This window comes from Dermacentor variabilis, chromosome 5, assembly GCF_050947875.1.
Source record: "Dermacentor variabilis isolate Ectoservices chromosome 5, ASM5094787v1, whole genome shotgun sequence".
In the NCBI taxonomy this organism is placed as follows: domain Eukaryota; kingdom Metazoa; phylum Arthropoda; class Arachnida; order Ixodida; family Ixodidae; genus Dermacentor; species Dermacentor variabilis.
Window position 1 is genome coordinate 16,827,620 of NC_134572.1, and position 23,576 is coordinate 16,851,195.

General features: G+C 44.1%; 1 protein-coding gene across 2 annotated transcripts in view; it reads right to left on the reverse strand.

Moving 5' to 3' along the window:
• Nucleotides 1–13,168: 13,168 nt before the first annotated feature.
• The window catches only part of LOC142582309 (kinesin-like protein KIF20B), a 44,682-nt gene continuing 34,274 nt past the window's right edge, over nucleotides 13,169–23,576 (reverse strand). For both annotated transcript variants that reach the window (XM_075691870.1, XM_075691869.1), the window contains 3 exons: nucleotides 21,974–22,142; nucleotides 18,715–18,834; nucleotides 13,169–14,467 (listed from right to left, as the gene is read on the reverse strand). In XM_075691870.1, coding sequence (XP_075547985.1) covers nucleotides 14,417–14,467; nucleotides 18,715–18,834; nucleotides 21,974–22,142 — 340 coding nt within the window. In that variant the 3' untranslated portion in view covers nucleotides 13,169–14,416. The remainder of the gene's footprint in view (nucleotides 14,468–18,714; nucleotides 18,835–21,973; nucleotides 22,143–23,576) is intronic.

Consider the following 23,576-nt stretch of genomic DNA (forward strand, 5'->3'; position numbering starts at 1 on the left):
CAATTCTAAATATTGTAAGGCAGTTTGTCGTGTGCGTATCATGGCCACGCATGCTTATATCGCCTTTCCGTTTCTCTACCACGGTTGCGCTTTAAAACCACGGCGCTGCAAGTTTGCTTTCCTTTCCTTCCCTCTTCTCCGCCCTTAAACTGACTCTCTTAACTACTACACGCAGAGACAAAGAAACAGCACGCGCATGCGATCGCATAGATGAGATGAATACATATATATAGAAAAGCATCAGTCATAGCTCTCAAAGTATAATATAATATAGAATAGCTCTCGAAGATAGCTATTCAGGCGGCTAGCTTCCCACGCTATGCGTGCCGTCCTCGCACCTGTTAAAACTTTTCCTAGACGCTAGAACTATACTATTCCTACGCAACCTTGAGCGATCGGAAAGCGCGTTTTCCACGCCTGGCCGGCGGAGAGGGGGGGCTTCGTTCCGGCCGCGAAGCTCTCCACATCCCCGTAAGGAGCCTGGTGGTGGTCTCGTGCGGACGATGCCCTCTCGGTGAGCGCATATTTCCCCCCTCATCTTTTAAGAGATTCAATACATACAAGCATTTGTCTCGCAAACCAGATTTATTTCAAGGGAATTTTCCACGTCTCAATTATTTCTCTCGTCGTATTCGAGTGCTCATTGCCGTGTTATAGTTTGTTAACGAAGCTTCCCCTCAAGTCTAAATATTGTAAGTTTGTCGTGTGCGTATCATGGCCACGCATGCTTATATCGCCTTTCCGTTCCTCTACCACGGTTGCGCCTTAAAACCACGGCGCTGCAAGTTTGCTTTCTTTTCCTTCCCTCTTCTCCGCCCTTAAACTGGCTCTCTTAACTACTACACGCAGAGGCAAGAAACAGCGCGCGCTTTAGATACTATAGATGAGATGAATATTTACAATTATTATTAGGGTTATAATTATATTCGAGTGCTGATTGCCGTGTTATAGTTTGTTAACGAAACTACCCCTCAATTCTAAATACTTTAAGGCAGTTTTCCTAGTCTCTAAAGCCGCTCGAGTTCACGCTGCTCCTCTGGCGGCCATTTTTCCAAGAAATTATGCCTTCCTACCACTCAGCAAAAATCGATTGTCGCGGACAACACCAGCCCCTTTCCACATAAGTATGAGGCTCGGAGCAGGAGCTATAGCGCTTGAAAGTAACCGCTGGCTTGACGAACCAACCGACTGAGCTACCTTTCCGGGCAACATTGAAGGATGACGAGTTCAAATCACATGTTATGTTCCTTTTTTTTTTTAAAGGTATTTTCCTTCCTTTTATCACTGTACGGAAACCCTCCTAAAAAAAAATTATATATCCTCAATTATGTGTGGCCACACATGTGCAGGTCATAAATACCAGGTTCTCTAGCCGAGTGCCATCCATGCGGTATAACCGAGCTCAGATTGGTCCACCTTGACTGATCAAATAGGGCGCCACTGTAGGTTAAATGAGGCGTACAACTCCTGCGGGACCCGCCGTGGTTGCTCAGTGGTCATGGTGTTAGACTGCTGAGCACGAGGTCGCGGGATCGGACCCCGGCCACGGCGGCCGCATTTCGATGGGGGCGAAATGCGAAAACACCCGTGTACTTAGAATTAGGTGCACGTTAAAGAACCCCAGGTGGTCGAAATTTTCGGAGTCCTCCACTACGGCGTGCATAATCAGAAAGTGGTTTTTGTCACGCAAAACACCATAATTCAATTTTTAATTTAACTCCTGCGGGGACGGTAGAGTATCCGTCTCCAGTGCAAGAGGACCGTGATTCAAATCCCGGTGCCGCGCAATTCTCCTCCGGGAAATACAAAAAAAAAGAAAAAAAAAACCGTGTGTTGAGAAATTGCACAAACAGGCCTGGAGTGCGGCCTGATCCCGGTGACCAGAACCGGTAACGCACTCTCTCACCAGAGCAGGATTGGCCACCCTGGTGCAGTACTTGGCCACAACCTCCTATATGAATACAACAATCAAACCCCGGCCCTCAGTCCCCAGCAGCCGCGAAGCAACTGACCACGGCGGCGGTCAGATCTGTAACGCTGCAGAGGGTGCTAAGAATACCTGGCTCCGGACAGGCCGCCATTGGAATCTGAACCTGGCAACGTTTAACGTTAGAACGCTATCTAGTGAGGCGAGTCTAGCAGTATTATTGGAGGAATTAGAGGGTAGTAAATGGGATATAATAGGGCTCAGTGAGGTTAGGAGGACAAAAGAAGCATATACAGTGCTAAAAAGCGGGCATGTACTGTGTTACCGGGGCTTAGCGGAGAGGCGAGAACTAGGAGTCGGATTCCTGATTAATAAGGAAATAGCTGGTAACATACAGGAATTCTATAGCATTAACGAGAGGGTGGCAGGTCTTGTTGTGAAACTTAATAAGAGGTACAAATTGAAGGTAGTACAAGTCTATGCCCCTACATGCAGTCATGATGACCAGGAAGTCGAAAGCTTTTATGAAGACGTGGAATCGGCGATGGGTAAAGTCAAAACAAAATACACTATACTGATGGGCGACTTCAATGCCAGGGTAGGCAAGAAGCAGGCTGGAGACAAGTCAGTGGGGGAATATGGCCTAGGCTCTAGGAATAGCAGAGGAGATTTATTAGTAGAGTTTGCAGAACAGAATAATATGCGGATAATGAACACCTTTTTCCGCAAGCGGGTTAGTCGAAAGTGGACGTGGAGGAGCCCGAATGGTGAGACTAGAAATGAAATCGACTTCATACTCTGCGCGAACCCTGGCATCATACAAGATGTAGACGTACTCGGCAAGGTACGCTGCAGTGACCATAGGATGGTAAGAACTCGAATTAGCCTAGACTTGAGGAGGGAACGGAAGAAACTGGTACACAAGAAGCCAATCAATGAATTAGCGGTAAGAGGGAAACTAGAGGAATTCCGGATCAAGCTACAGAACAGGTATTCGGCTTTAACTCAGGAAGAGGACCTTAGTGTTGAAGCAATGAACGACTATCTCATGGGAACCATTAAGGAGTGCGCAATAGAAGTCGGTGGTAACTCCGTTAGACAGGAAACCAGTAAGCTATCGCAGGAGACGAAATATCTGATCAAGAAACGCCAATGTATGAAAGCCTCTAACCCTACAGCTAGAATAGAACTGGCAGAACTTTCTAAGTTAATCAACAAGCTTAAGACAGCGGACATCAGGAACTATAATATGGATAGAATTGAACAGGCTCTCAGGAACGGAGGAAGCCTAAAAACAGTGAAGAAGAAACTAGGAATAGGCAAGAATCAGATGTGTGCGTTAAGAGACAAAGCCGGCAATATCGTTACTAATATGGATGAGATAGTTCAAGTGGCTGAGGAGTTCTATAGAGATTTATACAGTACCAGTGGCACCCACGACGATAGTGGAAGAGAGAATAGCCTAGAGGAATTCGAAATCCCACAGGTAACGCCAGAAGAAGTAAAGAAAGCCTTAGGAGCTATGCAAAGGGGGAAGGCAGCCGGGGAGGATCAAGTAACAGCAGATTTGTTGAAGGATGGTGGTCAGATTGTTCTAGAGAAACTGGCCACCCTGTATACGCAATGCCTCATAAACTCGAGCGTACCGGAATCTTGGAAGAACGCTAACATAATCCTAATCCATAAGAAAGGGGACGCCAAAGACTTGAAAAATTATAGACCGATCAGCTTACTGTCCGTTGCCTACAAAGTATTTACTAAGGTAATCGCAAATAGAATCAGGAACACCTTAGACTTCTGTCAACCAAAGGACCAGGCAGGATTCCGTAAAGGCTACTCAACAATAGACCATATTCACACTATCAATCAAGTGATAGAGAAATGTGCAGAATATAACCAACCGTTATATATAGCTTTCATTGATTACGAGAAAGCGTTTGATTCAGTCGAAACCTCAGCAGTCATGGAGGCATTACGGAATCAGGGTGTAGATGAGCCATATGTAAAGATACTGGAAGATATCTATAGCGGCTCCACAGCCACCGTAGTCCTCCACAAAGAAAGCAACAAAATCCCTATAAAGAAAGGCGTCAGACAGGGAGATACGATATCTCCAATGCTATTCACAGCATGTTTACAGGAGGTATTCAGAGGCCTGGAGTGGGAAGAATTGGGGATAAAAGTTGATGGAGAATACCTTAGCAACTTGCGATTCGCTGATGATATTGCCTTGCTTAGTAACTCAGGAGACCAATTGCAATGCATGCTCACTGACCTGGAGAGGCAAAGCAGAAGGGTGGGTCTGAAAATTAATCTGCAGAAAACTAAAGTAATGTTTAACAGGCTCGGAAGAGAACAGCAGTTTACGATAGGTAGCGAAGCACTGGAAGGGGTAAGGGACTACATCTACTTAGGGCAGGTAGTGACCACGGATCTGGATCATGAGGCTGAAATAACCAGAAGAATAAGAATGGGCTGGGGTGCGTTTGGCAGGCATTCTCAAATCATGAACAGCAGGATGCCACTATCCCTCAAAAGGAAAGTGTATAACAGCTGTGTGTTACCAGTACTCACATATGGGGCAGAAACCTGGAGACTTACGAAAAGGGTTCTGCTGAAATTGAGGACGACGCAACGAGCTATGGAAAGAAGAATGATGGGTGTGACGTTAAGGGATAAGAAAAGAGCAGATTGGGTGAGGCAACAAACGCGGGTAAACGACATCTTAGTTGAAATCAAGAAAAAGAAATGGGCATGGGCCGGACATGTAATGAGGAGGGAAGATAACCGATGGTCACTAAGGGTTACGGACTGGATTCCAAGGGAAGGGATGCGTAGCAGGGGGCGGCAGAAAGTTAGGTGGGCGGATGACATTAAGACGTTTGCAGGGACAACATGGCCACAATTAGTACATGACCGGGGTAGTTGGAGAAGTATGGGAGAGGCCTTTGCCCTGCAGTGGGCGTAACTAGGCTGATGATGATGATGATGAAAGGGAAGTGTTTATCCAAGGTTTTCGACAGTTTTTACATTTTCTGATTACGATATCTGGACAATGTATTTTATATATAGTGTTAAAATCCACAATGAACGCTTCGTACATGCTATCTGCGTCGGTACAAGATAGAACTTGACTCCAATCATGAATTTGAACTTCCATTCGAAAAGCATGAAGGGAACGATCTGTAATATGCTGCGTATGCACCGGAATGCTACGTTCACGCTTTTCTTCATTTCCATCAGAAATAAAAGCAAAGACAGGAAAATGGTCACTAATATCGCACATAAGTGTTCCACTTGACACAATTTCACAGTCTGCATTTGTGATAAACAGATCAAGTAGACTCGATGTTCTATCAGTGATGCGGGTAGGTTCATTTATAACATTTTTAAATCCACTAGATGTGAGAATTGACTGAAGATTACTACTAATGCCGGAAACAGATAGCAAATATATGTTCAGGTCACCGCTGAGATATAGTACATATTTGTTTTGGGACACGAATTCTAACATTTCCTCAAAAAAATCAAGAAAAACTTCACACCGAGCGTTAGGAGGCCGGTAGACCACTGATATAATCCTGGAGCCGTTTTGCACAGTTAACACTTCAAAATTATCATGTGAGATAGAGAATTCGTTGAGAACTTGCACGTCGTGAGCGCGACTAACCAACAGCAACACGCCACCACCGCGGCGTTGCGGACGGTTTAGTACGAAGGTTTCATAACCAGTACGCGTAAACGGAACGTTCTGTCGTGAATACCAAGTTTCAGAGACCATTATGGCGTCAAAGTGAACATCAGTAGAATCAATGAGCAAATCTATATCATCATGCTTATTTTCTAATGATCATGCATTAAGATGAAGGAAGGCTGGGGAGTTCTTGTTTCGCAGTGTTTTTAGGTTTTTCGGCGCAACAGCCATCTTGGCGCAACAAGAAAATAAGATGTAAGCTTGGGATTGAAAGAGATTGCTCTGATAGGCTTATCACGGCTCTTCAGCATTGTTTGTCATGAGCTGTATGGCATCGAGGCTGATGAGCCGAAGCACAGGGGAGCCATCTTCTCGACGTGCGAAGACTTTCCCGTCTTTGGTCCATACGTGCTTCCACCCCGCCTGCCTCTTTTTCGCTGTTGCAGCGCCAAGTATCTGCTTACTTTTTCGGGTGAGATGTTCGTTTATGTACACGGCACTCGCTTTCCCTTGCCCCAGCACAGCAGTCGTGATCCGCATTTTCTTTGCTTTCGCAAGGACTGCATTACGCTTTTCTCGCCTCACGAACCGCACGACAATGTTTTTTTCATTTCCCTTTGCAGTTGGTACCTGATGACAAACATCAATGTCACTTTCGGTCACAGCGTCACCGATAAACTCAGCCAACTTCGCGACGGCTTCAAATGGCTCATAGTTTGCAGGGACGCCCTTAATGTCAATGTTGTTTGTTCGAGAATAGCGTTCGAGGTCTTCGATTCGGTCAGTTAACCTGCGGTTTTCCTCCTGAAGAGCTTGGTTGCTAGTCTTCAGTGACTTAATTTCTTTCATCAGTTCTTTGACCTCTCTGTGACATTCAGCCACTGTATCACAGGTATCGCTACAATACTGAACACTTTTCTTAAGCGTTTTGAATTCAGCAAGAACTTCCTTTCTGAAATTAAACAACTCTTGTCGTGAACTGTCGAGGTCGTCTGTATCCTCGCGCTTTCCCTTCGAGGGCGGCATCTCTTAAAAATGGGAAGCTGGTAACACACCTGAAAACTGGTAACACACACACATATAAAAAGAAGCAACGACCAGTACAATAGCTGTGTTCGGCAGCGGTGCGGAAGGAAATAGGCGTGAACAACACGTACAGAAAACTTTGCTTACCTGCAAAAAGCAGGAAAGTCAATGCGCGTGACCGTGTCGCACCACTGCCGAACTAAGCGTCTACGGCCGTAGCAGGGTCCTTTTATAATTGATCCAGGTGGGGGTGATGTCGGCGCATGCTCGGTAGCAGGTCCAGGCTGATAGCAGTCAGCGATGACAATTTCTTTCTTGGCAGATTAGGGTCCACCCCTTGGCAGAGCAGTCTTGTCCAGCGCTGAAAACATGCCTTCGATGCAGCCTCCAGCCACCGTGTAGTCAAGCTGCAAAAAGCAGGAAAGTCAATGCGCGTGACCGTGTCGCACCACTGCCGAACCTACTTTGGGCACCTAGTGTGGCTACCGAAGGAATATCGAAGAAAACGTGTGACGCTTGGTCCACAGAAAACCATACGCATACAGCTCGGTGTCCTACACTGGCGAGACAAAATTTTCCGGAGAGGTTGCGCTCAAGCGAACGCGTTGCAATCCGTCGAGTCCCCGCAGTGCTGGCGGCGAGCGACTATGCACTTTCTTTTTCTCGTCTGCTAGCCAGAAAGCGTCCAGAACTCTGCCAGGCGAAAATGCAGTCGGCCAGAGAAAAACGAACGCGCATCCAAGTGCGCCGCGCGGTTGTCGATGCACCACGAGAAAAACGCATGCGCTTTGGCTGGATCGGCAGCCCGCGGGTTGCGAGGAAAAAAAAAGAGAAAGAGCCTCAATGTATGCTCGCGAATAAAAATCTACGTAGAAAAATAAATAAGAACTTATTTACAATGGCGGCTTTAGTGTCTTGACATGGATGCTTTGGCGCAGGTGAAAAAAAAATGTTCATATTTTTTTTCTGTGACCTTACGGCACAAATGAACCACTACAACGCTTTGTCTCATCGGACCTCGCTGCGTTCTTTGTCAACTTGTCTGCTAGTATGTTGATTTGGCTTGTCTCGTTGTATGGCCCGATGTACGACTTTAGAAAAGTCGATGCACCTTTGGCGTCAAATGTTTACAACAGCATTAAACCCACAAAGTTCCCGAATTGAAAATCTAAAGCACGACTTTGGAAATGTCAATGCACCTTTCGCATCAAAATGCTATGAGAACTTTATACCCACAAAGTTTCAGAATTGAAATCCAAGCGCTCCGTAGATTCCGCGGCCTCCGCGAGATGCCGAGACGAGCCCGCTCGCCATCAAAACGCCCTTGAAATTTTGTGCTCGGTGGGACTCCTTGCGTTACGATATGTGACTCCCGATGCATGGGCGTTTCCGCCAAATACAGCCCGATTTCGCGATGTTCGCGCTAAAATGTCTTTTCGAGCGTGAATTAAGGACATTCTAGACAAAATCGAGCATGATTTCCGGCGCCGGGAGTTGTTTTGGTCGGCGATGCATGACAGCACGAAAAAATTTCGGGGGCGGGGCTGAAGCCCCATAAGCCCACCCCCCCCTGGGGGGGGGGGGGGGCTTATGGGGCTTCATAACTCGGAACCCTTGGCTCCGAGTTATGCTACCTATAGAATGAAAATTAAACAAAATACGAAATTGTCAGTAGCATGCCACTGGATGGCAGGCGCGGTTGATTCATCTCTCCATAGAAATAGAGGAAACGAGCTATTTCATTGCCCGGAGGTATGAAGAGCATCTTGCTGTAATGTGCGTCTTTTCTGTCTCTGAAGAAACACCTGGATAATCGCTCCATGTGACTAAGGATGGCCGGTCATAAGGGTGCTAAACTAGAGCAACAAACCGACAAAAACTGCAAGAAGGAACAGGATTAAGAAACAAGCTCCGAAAACTTTAGTTAGTGCGAAAATATGTGGCTTCTTACCTCTGAACAAGAAGAGCGTTGGCACAGCATTGGGCTTCAATTTTTTCCAGCCGTCCGCCCGGTTCTGCTCAAAGGCGCCTTCTTCAAAATGTGCCTGCAGCACGGAAGCACGCAATGGTGACACCAGCTCATCACTGCTTCATTTGAAAAAGCTTCACGCTAACCTTCTAAACAGCCCAAAATAACTAACACACACAGGGACTTTAACGAACAGTGATAAGTGAAATTTAGGGGCTCGCTAAAATATAAACAGGAAGAAGCCAAAGACTGTCGGCTTTCTCTAACCAACCAGGGACAGTGTGAGGAAATTCTCCAATATTAACTGAAGGCGTGGTGCGCTTTCCAAATTAAGATATTAAAGCTTGCCTATACTGACAGGTGGAACAAGGGTAGTGAGCTAAGAAAACGATTTTAAATATGAAAAGTGGCACCCTGTTATATTATATGTATGCTCAAAAAGGCAATGTTGTAGGTCAACGCTGATGGCGTCATGCTGTCCACAAAGTTTGCGGAGCCTGAACACAACAGCTCTCTTTTTCGTCTAATTCTGTCACCGCCCAAAATAAATTTCTGTCGTTAAACGAACCCGTAGCCTTGAAATCTTCATGAATGATCTCTTATCCGATATTCAAATAATTCGCCGATCATCGGGTGGGGAAAAATAGCGAATGCACAGACAATGCATGATCAAATTGCTCATGCCCAATGCACAACTACGTGGCTTCTATACATAGCAGTAACCACCAATTAATTGTCACTAAATCAGTCATGATGAGTCGTGACATAACATGCTTGTCATGACCATACATGCGTCATGCGTGGTCATAGGTTACATCCTCCCCCCCACACAAGCACACGCATGAACGCACACACGCACGGACACCAAGTACCACCCGAGTTGGACAGCGGCACAAGAATAACGCCGGAAAAAACACATCAACACGATCCGTATGTCATTACATGAAAGGCACGCTTAAAGCTCACCTTACCTTCTACTGCGCCGTGCGTATACTCTTCCAGCTAAGTACAAAATCAAATTGTGCGAGGCGCCGGTCACAAAGAGCGCACAACGTAGGCGTACTGTACATCTTGGCGCTCTTGCAGCCGGTGTGCAACAAGCGATCAAAAACAAAGCATTTTGCGTTATCCAGAAAAAAAAAAGAGCTACACACGCATGCATATGTATGTGCCAGATATCAAGAATACAAGACGAACACGCTACGGGAAAAAGCACACAAATGAACGAATAACTACGAATGCAGAAATGGCATAACTTGCTGCACACACACGACCGGTCCGTGGGGTACCACTTGTCGCGCTTGACCTTAACCAGCCAGAGGAGTCGTCTTTTCGATTCTTTAGGAAATCGGAACATCTTCCAGTCATTCCATGAGTGGTTCGTGCACTTGGGCACGCAACACCCGGGCATTTCGGACCAGAAAACGCCGTGTACGTGTCTTTGCCGACCGACCGTAACGAAATGTGGGGAGCGCAATGGCGGCCGGCGGTCGGAAGGCGGCACTGACCACTTCACAGAATGACTCCAACCTCCGAGAGGGCGAGCGCATCGAGGCACCCTAGTTCCACCGCTGCGCAGCGCCGCGCCTTGCCGCTTCCGCCGTTTGGTATGACATCACACCACGTTCTTCGTCGTTGCGCTCGCCTCCGCTCTCTTCGCCAGCTGCGTTGCATGCCTGGTAAGATGTCGGAGGATTGAAAAGGAGAGCTCGCGTGCAACCACAGTTGAGGAGGCAGCATGGACGGCGACAATTCTGATAAGCAGAAGGAGGCCTGGAATCGCCATCGGAACGAGATTAAGAGGAAACGAATCGCCCCGGAAACAGACGAACAGACGAACAGCGCGCCGAACGACTGGATAAATGCCGCAACATAGCTAGACAACCAGACTAACCTGGACTTGCAATCAAAATTAACCAAGGCTAACAATGCTATGCCTTAGCTTTCGCTATACATATATCCTGGCATAGCCGAGCTAAGCCACTGCCAATTTTTTTTTATCCAACGGCTGTGGAAATCGAGGAGCCCGATGTTCATTTGTAATATCATAAGAAGTCAACAAAGACACCAAGGACAGCATAAGGGAAATTACTTGTTCTTAATTGAATTAAATAAATGATAAACAAATTGACATGAAGGTGGATGAAAAAAATTCATCAGCCCTTCCACTCTGAGGAAGGACCAGCAGCGAAGCTGCGGTGCGTTTTACCTCAGTCGACGCATCTATGTATATAATAATAATAATAATAATAATAATAATAATAATAATAATAATAATAATAATAATAATAATAATAATAATAATAATAATAATAATAATAATAATAATAATATTATTATTATTATTATTATTATTATTATTATTATTATTATTATTATTATTATTATTATTATTATTATTATTATTATTATTATTATTATTGGACGCAGACTACGAACACATCTTTTGACTGTGGAGTGATTTATTCTTATTCTTTTACGAAGTATGTGCAAGTACCGCCGCTTAGCAGACAGGAATGCCACAATATTTACAACTTCACTGTGAACTGCATAATAAAAAAAAGTAGATGAAACTAGGCGTAATGTTAAAGTCGTCTTAATGGCTAATTGTCACATAATTTGTTTCGGGACAGTTTCAATAAAACAAGAGTTAGAGCCGTTTTCTGTTACAATACTCCCTGCGTAGACGGCCATGTATTGACAGCAGACGGGAATTCCGTAACGTTTACAACTTCACTGGGAACTAACTAATTACGATAAGTAAACATAACTCGGTGTAATGATAGAGTAGTTTTAGCGGCCATTATCAGTATAATTATTTCTGAGATATCTACGCTAGGTTGAGAGCTATAGAGCATTCGGGAGAAACTGAAGACGAGCACTTTTTCGTGTCGACGCGACACGCGTAGACGGACGGTCATCGACTACCGCCGGAGGGCAGCTCTATACAGCATGGCTGTAAAAAAACCATCACCGACAATTACTATACTCCTTAACGCTAAATGTGAGCGCAGCTCTATAAGTGTTTTCGCTTCGCGATATACAGGCCGGCGCCGACAATCTATCTCGTGCGGCACGTTGCAAACAGAGTCGCGACTTACCCGACATAAACATCCACTATCATTAAACGAACACCCATTTCATACGGAAAGCAATAAGCATTCGTTTTTCCCTTTAATGACACGGGAATTAAATAAGCTGGACCCTAGTATTACAAACAGCTCATCGTTAACTAATTTTTTTTTTTGACATTAGCCGAAAATGAATTGCGTGCTTCCCAATTATGACGTACCTGTGTCACCATTTGTTTTTGTGCCATTTTATTTCATTATATTGTGTACATAATCACAATTTCTTTAACGACACCTTAAACGTATCTTATGGATTACTACCTCTTGTGTATACCTCACTATTATAACTTGTATTACTTGCCATTACTGAGTACTATTGTTTATGCAAATTGTTTACTTTTCCTGCTGTAATTATTGCTTACCACCATTGGTATTTGACAGACTACCTCATTACCCCTTGTTACTCTTAAATTTAATGCTATGTGTTATTGTGTAATTTATGCCTACCATGTTGTTCACCTTTGTAAATTTTCTACCTCTTTGATTACCTCTTGTTTTTTTTCGTAACATTATCACAGTGTATTACGTCACTTTTCTGCCTACTACATTGTCTACCTCTGCTCATTGCATGTCTAGTATGTGTAATCTTAATATAATAAACTATGTATGCCCTTCCTGTTATGATCCCCGATGGGATCGACAGTATGAATAAGTGTGGCACGACCGCTTCGCTACGCGCCACACTGGTTCACATGCAAGCGACGGCGCGGCGGTTGTCGCGGCGGCTAGCGGCACCGCGGCGCAGCTTCGCTTCACATGCTTCGTTTTGGCGCGACGCTTTACACGACGCTAAACAAGGCATCCTCGGGTATCTTTCAACTTGTGCACTCTTTGGGGCATATCGCTGCATACGCACCGGTAAAAGCGGGTATAGGTAGCAAGCAGCGCCAAAATTTCCTTGGATTTGCTTTTTTCTATCTGCGAGTGAAGATTCCAAGTAGATATATTCCAAGATTCTGCTGTGCGAAATTCGATTACACCACCAAAGGTGGGAAGATGAGTGCCGCTGCTCTTTGACCCCACCATGCACGAAAACGGTACTTAGATCATTTGAAAGCTACAATAAGGCAATACGCTAAACCTCAAGCATGTTGGGCCTGAGATCGCTATTTGAATAGAGACCTTGAATTAACACAGGAATCTGCCACTATATAACGTTTCTCTAGAGAGCACACAGGGATGGCGGAGATGCCAAATTCAACACCTGAACCAGAACAAATTTTACTCTATGGCACAGTTACCTTCAACAGAGTGTAGGTGCGCGGGACTACCAGATCTATGATAGGCTTGCATTTCACTCGCGCACGAACACAAGCCAATTGGGTCCCTTCGAATATTATTTGGCAGACATTCCTCTTCCACCTTCAAAAGCCCTTTGAGTCACCCCATTCGAGTGACAGTGAAGAAACAAAACACTGCGAGAAAGTGAAGAATGACTTTATTGGTGAAATTGTGCCCAGGAAGACAGGCAAAACTCGCAGCAGCGAGCACAATGACCGACACTAATTTTGCGAGTGAAGTCTCAACTATTTACACACGTATCTTGATACATGGCAGAGTAATCACACGGTGTTCGTGTACTCGAAAATGTAGAACAGTTTCCGCGTCGCACTAGTAATATGATTAGACAAGACTCGCTATAAAATAGACGAGTAAAAATTCTCTGATACAGTAGACGTGTCATTCGCTGAGCAACAAATCAACAGTGATAACACGGTGAATGACAGTACATAAGATAAAATACGACTACAACAATGCACGTTGAACTGTAAATAGAAGGGTGCTAAAAAGGTACACGTGGTTTAATCAGGCTCATGAGGAACAAGGCACACGGTCTCATTGGCTCTTAACATCATGCGCAGCATCAGAGCTAAGTTTTTGGTAGTATGCAAGGAATGTTCTTGAACTAACTGAAACTCCGGCGAGGTAACCGACTTATCACCACCCTCATTCTGTCGCAATATGCACCAGTACTGCTGTAATATGTATTCCCATGATGTATCATTTGTATCAAATGCTACAACAGCATGGGCTGGTGTATCCAGATGCAGCAGTAGCGAGTGAAAATTGCTTACGATTTCGCACCGCGTACGAGCATGGAGTTCCCCGATGCCGTCAGTATGCATACGTGCAATTAGCAAACACCACTATCACCGATTTCTTCAATTGCAGTAACTTAATGTAGAAAGCATCAAGAAACACGTGTGGCTATGAAATTAGAATTGTTGAAAAATGCACGTAGATGTTGATCATCAATGTATACTTTGTATGTTAGCTTCTATATTGTATAAACAAGCCTACTTGACCGGCGCATGAGGCCATGTGAACACGGTCGTCGTCTAACATTCCTTTTACGCATGTTCTATATTTAAGCAAAGCTATCCAGATACATGACAAAGAAACGCCAAATAAATGAAGGCTCTATTCACAATGATCACAGAAAGTAAGAGCAGACTTGAGTGGTACACGGCCCCAGGTCTATATCCGATAGTGATCGTCTGGTGTGGAGCCAGTGCACCGACAGGAGTCATTGATAAACGTATTAAAAACATGTCTAGGTATTTAAAATAGTTAAAATCTTGTTAAAATCGTTTTAAGCTGTCCGCAGCCAGGGCAAGCATTAAATAGTGGCAATCCATTGCTGAAAGAACATTTATGCAACGTCGACTTCAGCTGGAATTAGCTCCTGACGAAGTGTCTTGCACGTGCCAGCACCCACACTGCACAGAGAAGGCAAACTTGCTATTCAAAAACAGAATAAAAACGAAGTATCCATAACACTAATATTTTTAAGTATCCGGATCTCAATGTTGACGTCAAATGCCAGAAAACAAAATTAACATACAGTTTATTGCATGTAATGATAAAGACGAATGAAAAATTACTTGCGGAACTTTTCTGCACGCAACAAAGGACGAGTTGGTGAACGAAGCACCGAGATAATACCTAGTCTACACTTGATGCAACATTATACTGTTGTGTTCGGCGATGTTATATTTTTTGTAGTTAATTTCATTCTTAGCTTCACACCACTTGATACCACCGAGCGAAATTAGTGGGCCTATACAAAAACTGCTGAAACGGGGATATAAACACATTCTACTGAACTAAACGCCGAAGTTCTCAGGGTATATCCTTTGTTATTGAATATAAACGACTACCATCTTGTGGCAGCCTGTAAAACAGTTGGTGTTACAGCAAGGAATATAGTCCCTTACACGTATTTGTTTATCTTTTCCCGGTGACCGCTTTTTACCGGCTAACAAATGTTAAACGTTATCACTCGGTGCAAGATGCGCCTGCATGTATCAGAACATTTGATTCTTGTAGTCGAGAATATCTTGTCTGTTGTCACCGAGCCTTTTGCAATATTGTGTGCGTGGCAGGAGGAGTGTTGTACATTCTAGAACGTGTTCGCGCACTAGCGATTACACTAGAACGTTCAATTACAGATGTATAAATAGCCGACCAACGCGTCTGACCTGAACATCAGATTTCGCCCATCCCCGACTGTGCTCGCCGCTATCATGGTGCTTTGAGTGTCACGTGCTTTTTCTGGGCACAGGCTCGCCCTACAAAGAAGTACTTTTGTTACTCGGTTTTCATTACAGTGTTCCTCACCGTAACGATAATGTGACAATATTTCTGCACTTGACTGAGCGAGTTTCTGAAGTGTTCAGCCTCGGAAGCTGAATGCACAAAACGTTTGCCAAGTTGAAGGTTGACAATATTTTTGTTGGATGTATTCTGTCGGAATACAGATTTGTCGTGCTTGAGCATCTCATTCCGCCTTAGGGGCTCAGGCCTGATAAGTCACGAGACTGCGACAACCGGCTAGCAGGTTGAAGATGAGCGAGGAGCACGTACGTGAACAGGAAAATATATGTGCGACAGGAAAATGAAGGAACCATGGGGGCGGGAAAATATTCGAAATATTAAATAGGAATATACATAATTTGATAATTCGCATTCCGAAATTGTTGAGGACTGATGAACAACAACAGTTTCAGTCAACCGGGAGAAAGGCCAACGCAAACGGAGTCATCCTAGCAGAGCCACCGCAGCAGAAAACAGTGATGCGCAGACGAACATGTTCCGGAGTGGAAGACTTGAGTGGATCACTTCTGCACAATAATGCTTGCAGTCGTTGATAACCACGCCCCACCTTAGGAAGCCAGCTAATTTGTTGTCACACTTTAGGCAAATTTATTATTTGGCCAGTCTCAATATGTTTATTATCCTTAACTAGTATTAAATAGCAGTATTGTAGATAGCTTTTTAATAAGGAACTGTACTATCTGCACGTGGCGACGCGCTGTAATATTCGAATTGCTGTCATTCTCATAGTGCATTAATTACGTTTTTTACTTTGTTATTTACAAGCGTCTGAGTTCACCTGACATCCGGTTCTTAATGGTATTAGATATATCGAATAACGCTATTTAGACTTTCGTTGCCAATGGACTCTATAAAAATGTATATTTCGTTATGTTTAGAAATTATGCATATACATTATTTCCTCAAATAATGGAAGTTAGCTCTTATGAAATATTCGTATTTGATGAGAACATTTCACTGTTCGAACACCTCAAGGAAAAAGATTACACCAAATAGTTTTCTTTCGGCCGATCAGAACGTAGAGGTTTACACTGCACTCCATCCAAGCGACTTCAGCGTTCCTACTTTTTTTTTGACACAGCCAGACCTTGTGAGCATTCTTTTGGGTCTTGGAACAAATGTGCTGGGATTGATGTGTCCATTGAAGACACCGATAGAAATAGCGAAGTTCTAAAAGAAGGTGTTTTCTATATTTAACACTACCATAGAATGTGAAAACAGAAAAGTGAAAACAAGACGTGAAAGGCAGAGAGTGTAAGCAGACTAAATGTGCGGTTGGCTACTCTACAGGGGGGTGGAGTAGCGGCAGAAAATATGAGAAAACGAGAAGATTATAGTGTGAGAAATGAGTTTTTGTTTTGTGTTTCGATCGGTGCAGATTCTTTTAAAAAGTTCACTAGCGCTTTTGAAGCAGCTTGGGCTGACGTCGGCTGGGACCAAGGTTCAAGAATTCAGGCTTCTGTAAGGGGACGGTTGTCAATCGTATCTAGCGGGGTGCTGAGGACTTTCCTTTGTGTACTGAAGTGACGACAATCCCATACAAGGTGCGCTATCATCTCTTTGCACTCAGACTTCCCATTCTGGACTCGTGGCGATTTCCATGGGATATGAGTACGCATTAGTAAAAGCGAGAGAGCTAATTGAGAGTTACCTCCAAACAAGAGTTACAAATGAGTTACCTCCCGTCGTGGTAAGCCGTGTGGAAGGCGGAGCTTCGGATTAAAAGCCAGGGAACAAATGCGCTGTTCTTTAATGTTACGGAAGCTCGCGAGCAAGTTCACGGAACTTTCTCGCTGCGTCTACTCTTGACATCGGTATAGCGACTGTTGTGTGAAGATTGAGGGGCTCAATGCTAGTTTCCAAAGACGCCACAGTGACTTCGCAACCATTGAAATACGATATGATGCTTTTCCTCAAGTGTCTGATTTTAAATTTCTTGCGTGTCCACGACAATATCGTTCGTGTGGTCCACGGGTTAGTGCAGAGAGCAAACTCCTGAGGGCGACCTTACCAACGCACAAGATAGACTATTTCTGGGGCGTTTCCCGTTATCAATTGAATTGCTGTACGCGAAACTGGAAGTTCGACAGCTGTCATTGATGTCAAGTGCGATGAAGTGCTTTATGAATTCCCATGATGTCATCCTGCCAAATGGTTACCTTCAAATGCGCGCCTTGCATTTGTTGCCTAATAACCTGTGTACCTTGTTAAGTATATCTAAATACCGTGTATGGGAGCGAACGTTTGACAAGTAGTTCAAGGAAAAAAAAAAAGGAATGTTTAAAATGCACTGTGGAAGATACAACGATAAGACCTATGGTGCTCAGTTGTCAGTGTGCTCACAACCGCATACCGTAGGTGTTACAATCTTATCTTGCACTGTGTTTTCTTAATAACTTTTTCGTTGAACAACTTGGCTAACGTTAGCGGGGACACCATATAAGTGAATTGTGGCTTATAGAACACTCGCAGCCAACATATCTGAAATATTAAGGAGTGTTGACCGTACATTAAAACCTCGGAAGCAGAGAACGCAGTTTTGCATCCGCCTCTGCGTAGATGCAGCTGCTGTAGCTGCAAATTGAACCCGCAACCGTGTGGTGCTTGGAAGCAGAACACAGCCACTCATCTGCCAGAATGAGTCAGCCCGTTATCAGCTGAAGATAACGTGTCAACTGCATGCCGATTTTTCATCTATCACCGCAAACAGTGGCTACATTACACATCCATGCAAATACCTGCGATGCAAGTCCCCTGTAGAAGCTCTAAACTGCAACGCGCCGATAAGCCGCGAAGCCGAAGACAGTGTTTCAATGCCATCCTTATTAGGAATGCCGAAACCTTGTCTAATGCTACTACTTCACTCCTGTTAGTGAAAACATGCAGAATAGGTATGGCACTCCAGCCAAAATTTGGGTAGCTTCACTACTGTACTGTGTATCCCGCCCCCATCCCGTGCCCAGGACCTCCTACTGTCAGCAATAGTCACTGTTAAGCATTGCCTTGTATTCCATAGTTCATATTCTGTCACCCAAACACAGACAATGTCATTTGCCAAAATTGTAGCTATCTGCAGCTGCACGGACACAGACGAAAGTTATGAGAGGCACCTATAGTTTGTGTATAGCACAGGTTCGAATTACTGAGAACCTCTAGAGCTATTTTACTACATATAACTTGTTTAGAACTTTAGAAATTTCAATAATTTCAGACACTAAGCAGTAACTGTACTGCTATAAATATTGACCTACTGAACGAACGCTGAGCCCATACTGCTGAGCAACCAGCAAAGAGTGCAGGGCAGAGGAGCCTTAACATATGCAGAAGTCGATGCGAAGCGCACACTGACCATGTGTTCAGTCACGTTTTGTGCAACCGCCTGTTTGCGCAGCTCTTCCTTGAGTTCAGCGACTTCGCGCTCCGCTGCCTCGAGGCGCCTCCGCAGGTCCATGGTAGAGTCTCGCTCGGCCTAAGGAAGGACAACAGGAACAGTAGATGGCAAAGTAACATTGTAGTATCCTGTACAGCCGCTACTTACGAGCTGAACCAAACTATTCTTGTCAGGCACCAAGTAATACTGTCCATCGAAAATTTTAGTGATCACAGTTATTGAACCTTCATAGTGATGGGAAGCGTACAACTTCAAAGTGGAATAATTTGTTATTCATCACCGAGTTGTCAGGTGCACAGAATATGGACTCCATGAAAGAACTCAATAAAGGAACGTCAGATATGAGAACGTCAACTATTTCATACTTATAATACATGAAAAGCACCTGTCAATTTGAAAGGCATACTTTGCTTGAAAAAAAAAAAAACTCATGAAACGCATGCCTCCGAACAGCCAGATGTCTGTCTGCCAGCTCGTTTTACTGAAACACTAAACTTGCAGTACGTACAAGTTTCATCAGATGTGGTTCAAAATGTATGCGAGACAGTTTAGATATTTTCATCGGTCTTTTTGCCCATCTTAGCTTGCACAACTTGCACAGAATGCCTGGAAGAGATATAAACTAATACCCCTGTCACACGGACGCGGCTAAAGTTCTTTGAAATCTATTAAACCAAGGAAGTCTTTATCTCGAGGGAGATGTGCGCCGTGTCACACGGCAGTCCTTTAGCAAAGGAAGTTCCTAGCGAAAGGAGATGGAAGATCTGCCTTGCAGACTGAAGGGAGTACTCTTGTTCCCAGCGTGCTTGAATTTCGAGTCAAGATATCACCCTAATTTTCATTAATTTCACTTTTACCAGCAATTATAACTGTTCTTATTGCATATAATATAGTATTTGAGCACTGACAAAGATATTTGAGTTGAGTAGCTACGTTCCACTCTCGAACCGGGCGTTCTCGGAATGGCTGCTGCGTTTGCCATGACTGCGCCATATTTTGTTTTGGTCAACGCGATCGCATGTCTCGCGCATGCGGAATGAGTGATTCACCTCTTTCCCAAGAGGAGCGCAGCCGGCCGCCTATTCCACGAATGACGTGAACCGAAGCGGAAACTCAGCAATATATAAAGTGTTTCATGACTGCGTACGAGGTGAGCAGCGCCTAATGGGCCCCAGCGGCAGTTTTCAAAAGCTCGCTTATAGGCCGTGCGACACGGAGCTAACTCGCTTGAGGTGAAACTGCCTTGCGGTCCTTTAAGGGAAGGAAGATTGAAGGAGATCCGAGTTGTCCGTGTGACACTGGTATAAATGTGCTTGAAATGCCAAAAAATACTCTCAAAGGGAAGTCTAACATAACCGCAACCTACTAGAGATACTGCTAGTATCTCAAACACTCTCGACCTCACTTTATACTGAGCCGAAGCCAACTGCTAACGCTACCGTCCTTCCACCTTTAAGTCATCACTCTGCTATTCATTTTACCATTAGTGCGAACCATGCTCAAGATAGGAAAAAGGAAACCATACTGGAACATAGGAAAGCAAACTTCGAGGCCATCAATTGCGAGTTGCGTACGTTTCTTGACACATTATTGACAAGCTGATGATCGTTCTGTTCAAACTAGTTGTGACATGCCTGTATGTCTCAAAACAACTTCAGTTTGACCTAGTTGGTGTTTACCGCTTGTCATGTTGACTAAAACACGTCTGTTTGGGACTTGGACAGAAAAATTGGGACATTTTCTGATATAGCAAATGAACTAATGTTCCCAGTCGTGCCTATTCCTAAACATGGTTCTGCAACTCACCTTAACGAAGCCATTAACAAACATTTTTGGGAGTCATTAATAGGCCACTTCCAGAGTTATGTAATTATGATTATCCAGTCATGTTCCTAATGATAGCCGATACATGTGGTGTTGCTGAAGTTCTTAAACAAGTTTCCGCGTACATTTCGATTATACAACAAAATTTGCAACAGTCACTCAGCACAGCTAAGCCCTTTGCCTTAACATAGGTAGGATGGGAGGGCGACTCCCCTCCACAAACCTGATAACAAACTTTCACTTATCGACACGTGTTGCAAACTGGCGGAGTACATTCTATTCAAAAGCCTCGTTGACTTGCTTGAAGGTAACATTTTTTCCCTGCACATGATGGCTTTAGGAAATTATACCCATGCAAAACTGAACTCGTATGTTTCCCTGATCAGTTGCATATAATTCTTGATCGTTATTAATGCACTGACTGCATTTCTTTATATTTCTCACAAGCATTCGATAAGCGTTACAACATTCTCATCGACAAACTAAGTTAATGAATAATGATGCTAATCTTTTAAAAATGAACCAAATGTATTATCCGCTCAGAATACGTAACTGCTAACGGCTACAATTCCCCGATGTGATCTTTTGCCTCCGGAGTGCTCCAAAAATCGGTTCTGGATACTTCGCTGAACTAAATGTCAGCAAGTGTAAAAATATGCATGAAGCTAGGACACCTAACTCCTCTCAAGTATACTATTCGAAGAACCTTTCTTTACAACAGGTAAATTTGTAAATGTACTTGGGAATTCATATCACGTTAAACCTCACCTGGGCAACCCACATTAATAGTAAGCAATGCTAACCGTGCTCTTGGTTGCTTCAGCCGAAACAGTTTTAATGCTCCAGACTCCTTAATTTTGTTTTATAAAACATTTGTACGCCCGAAAGAGGACATGCTGCATCAGTCTAGGACCCTAAATACATGAAGTTACATATCTTAATTAGTTCAGAAAAAGTCGCAGTTTTGCCCGAAAGGCGAAGCAGCGATTGTGACAGCAAATTAGTAAACAACTATGCGAAGTAAGGATAGTTTTATCGGTGGTAAAAAACTTCGAAACGTTCACTTACTATTTGAATTAACAAGCACGGTGTCAGCGCACACAAGCAAAGATTAACGCATCACATTGGATTATCGCGAAGACTCTCTGAAAACGCGGGCGTGAGCATGCGCGGCAGTAGCAGCGGGCGAGGTAACCTCCGGGTGGTGTATCGCTTCAACGCAAGAGCGACAAGAACACAGCGCGCACAAGGACGAGCCGTGCAATGTATGCACTGCAATGTTGGGGGAGTCGAAGTGCCAACATTTGAATGACAGCAGATTCGTCAGCGCGCTAGAGCTACCTTGGACATTTGAACAATGCAAAGAGCTGTGCAGAATACAAGGTATGATTACCTGGCGGTAGAGCTCAAGCCGTGTGATCTCGCAGGCATTGCGGACGCGAATTGCCATCTCTCGGTCAGCACTATCGCGCTGCTTGCACAGCTCCTGCTCCAACTGTTTCACCAGGCCCTTGTAGTCATTGACTTGGGCTTCGTTTGCGGCAGCCATCTTCTGCGCCCACCTGCAAAGCGTTTGTACACTGGCAGATCAGTAAGCGACATCTCGTGTGAGCAAACTTCATTATATCAAAATGAGACATTAACCACTTGCTGCATGGTGTCTCGCATAATACACGGAGCTGCTGCAAACTTAAAACCCAAAAGAAAGAATATTGCAATTGTCGGTAATATGTACCATGTATAGAAATAAAATGTACAGGGAAAATAATTTCAGGTAATTTTTATTCCTTAATAATGTACAGCTCGAGCTCATTGCACAACATTGAACACGTTCCCTAGTAAACGATTTTTACGATCTTTATATTAAATCAACACGCGAAAAATACCAGCGAGTTAGCCTTTTGTCAGCCTACTGTAGTGTTGTGAATAAAGGTGTTCCGGTTGTTTTGTAAGGTAGACATTAATTGTTGTAACATACAGGACACAGCATGTACTTGTAACTTATGTTATGAAGGGGAACACTCATTTGCGACATCGCAAGAGAACGAATTCTGCGGTAGAATGTGTTTTACAATTAAAACATTTCTTGGTACTTTTATTGTCATAAATGTGCATGGAAATGAAAGTGCTGGCAATGTTACGATAAAAAAATAAGCCTGCTTTGTTACAAGAGATAATGAAAACAGCAGCCCAAGAAGTCAGAGGAAAAGAGACTTCTCTGGCTTGCGCTGGTCTCCTAAGGGCTACGCAAAAAGCAAGGGGTAGCATGAAGCGTTCTACAGGTGCCGGCCCAGATATTTGGGTTGCCAATGTTCTTTTCTTGAAAATGGCGGATATATTCTTGCAGGTTTTCTGCAATTCCAAAACCTTTCGGCATGGTGACAAAATATAGTCTAAAATGTATGCCGTATTAAGTACGATACATGACACTTCTGTATGAAGTCACAACTAAGCGCTTCTCTCGAAAATTAAAGTTTGGGCCATATCGGCCTAAATAAATAAAAGCTTGTCTTGTTTCACAAGGAAATAAAAGATATGCGGTAAGGGGCTAAGTGAGAAGACTTCAGATTTAAGGGGCTGTATTTGGCTAGATAGAGTTAAAATTGGGGGTGTGGGAATACTCAACATTTCGGATACGAATTCTATAGTCATTCGCTGTCGGTTTCATATTCAATTAGAAATTTACACATTTGCAGTTGTCTAATACTCAAATGCAAGTGGAGACACTGCCCAGTGATTTGCAGGAGAACCACGTTTGCGCAAGCGAACTGTTTAGCAAATCGTGGAGATTTCTGCACCATCTCTGCACGTGAATTGCCAGTTAATAAATTCACGTGCCTCCCCTTAAGCTACCTATAACTTTGTTGTCTTGATTATGACAAAGTGTTACGTTTCGCCTACGACGCGCGGTTTAGCCGGCGCGACTGCAACAAAGCGGCAGACATTTTGGCCCGTTCGGCGTCGCCGCTACGCCTCCCCGCCAAGCGCGTCCAGGC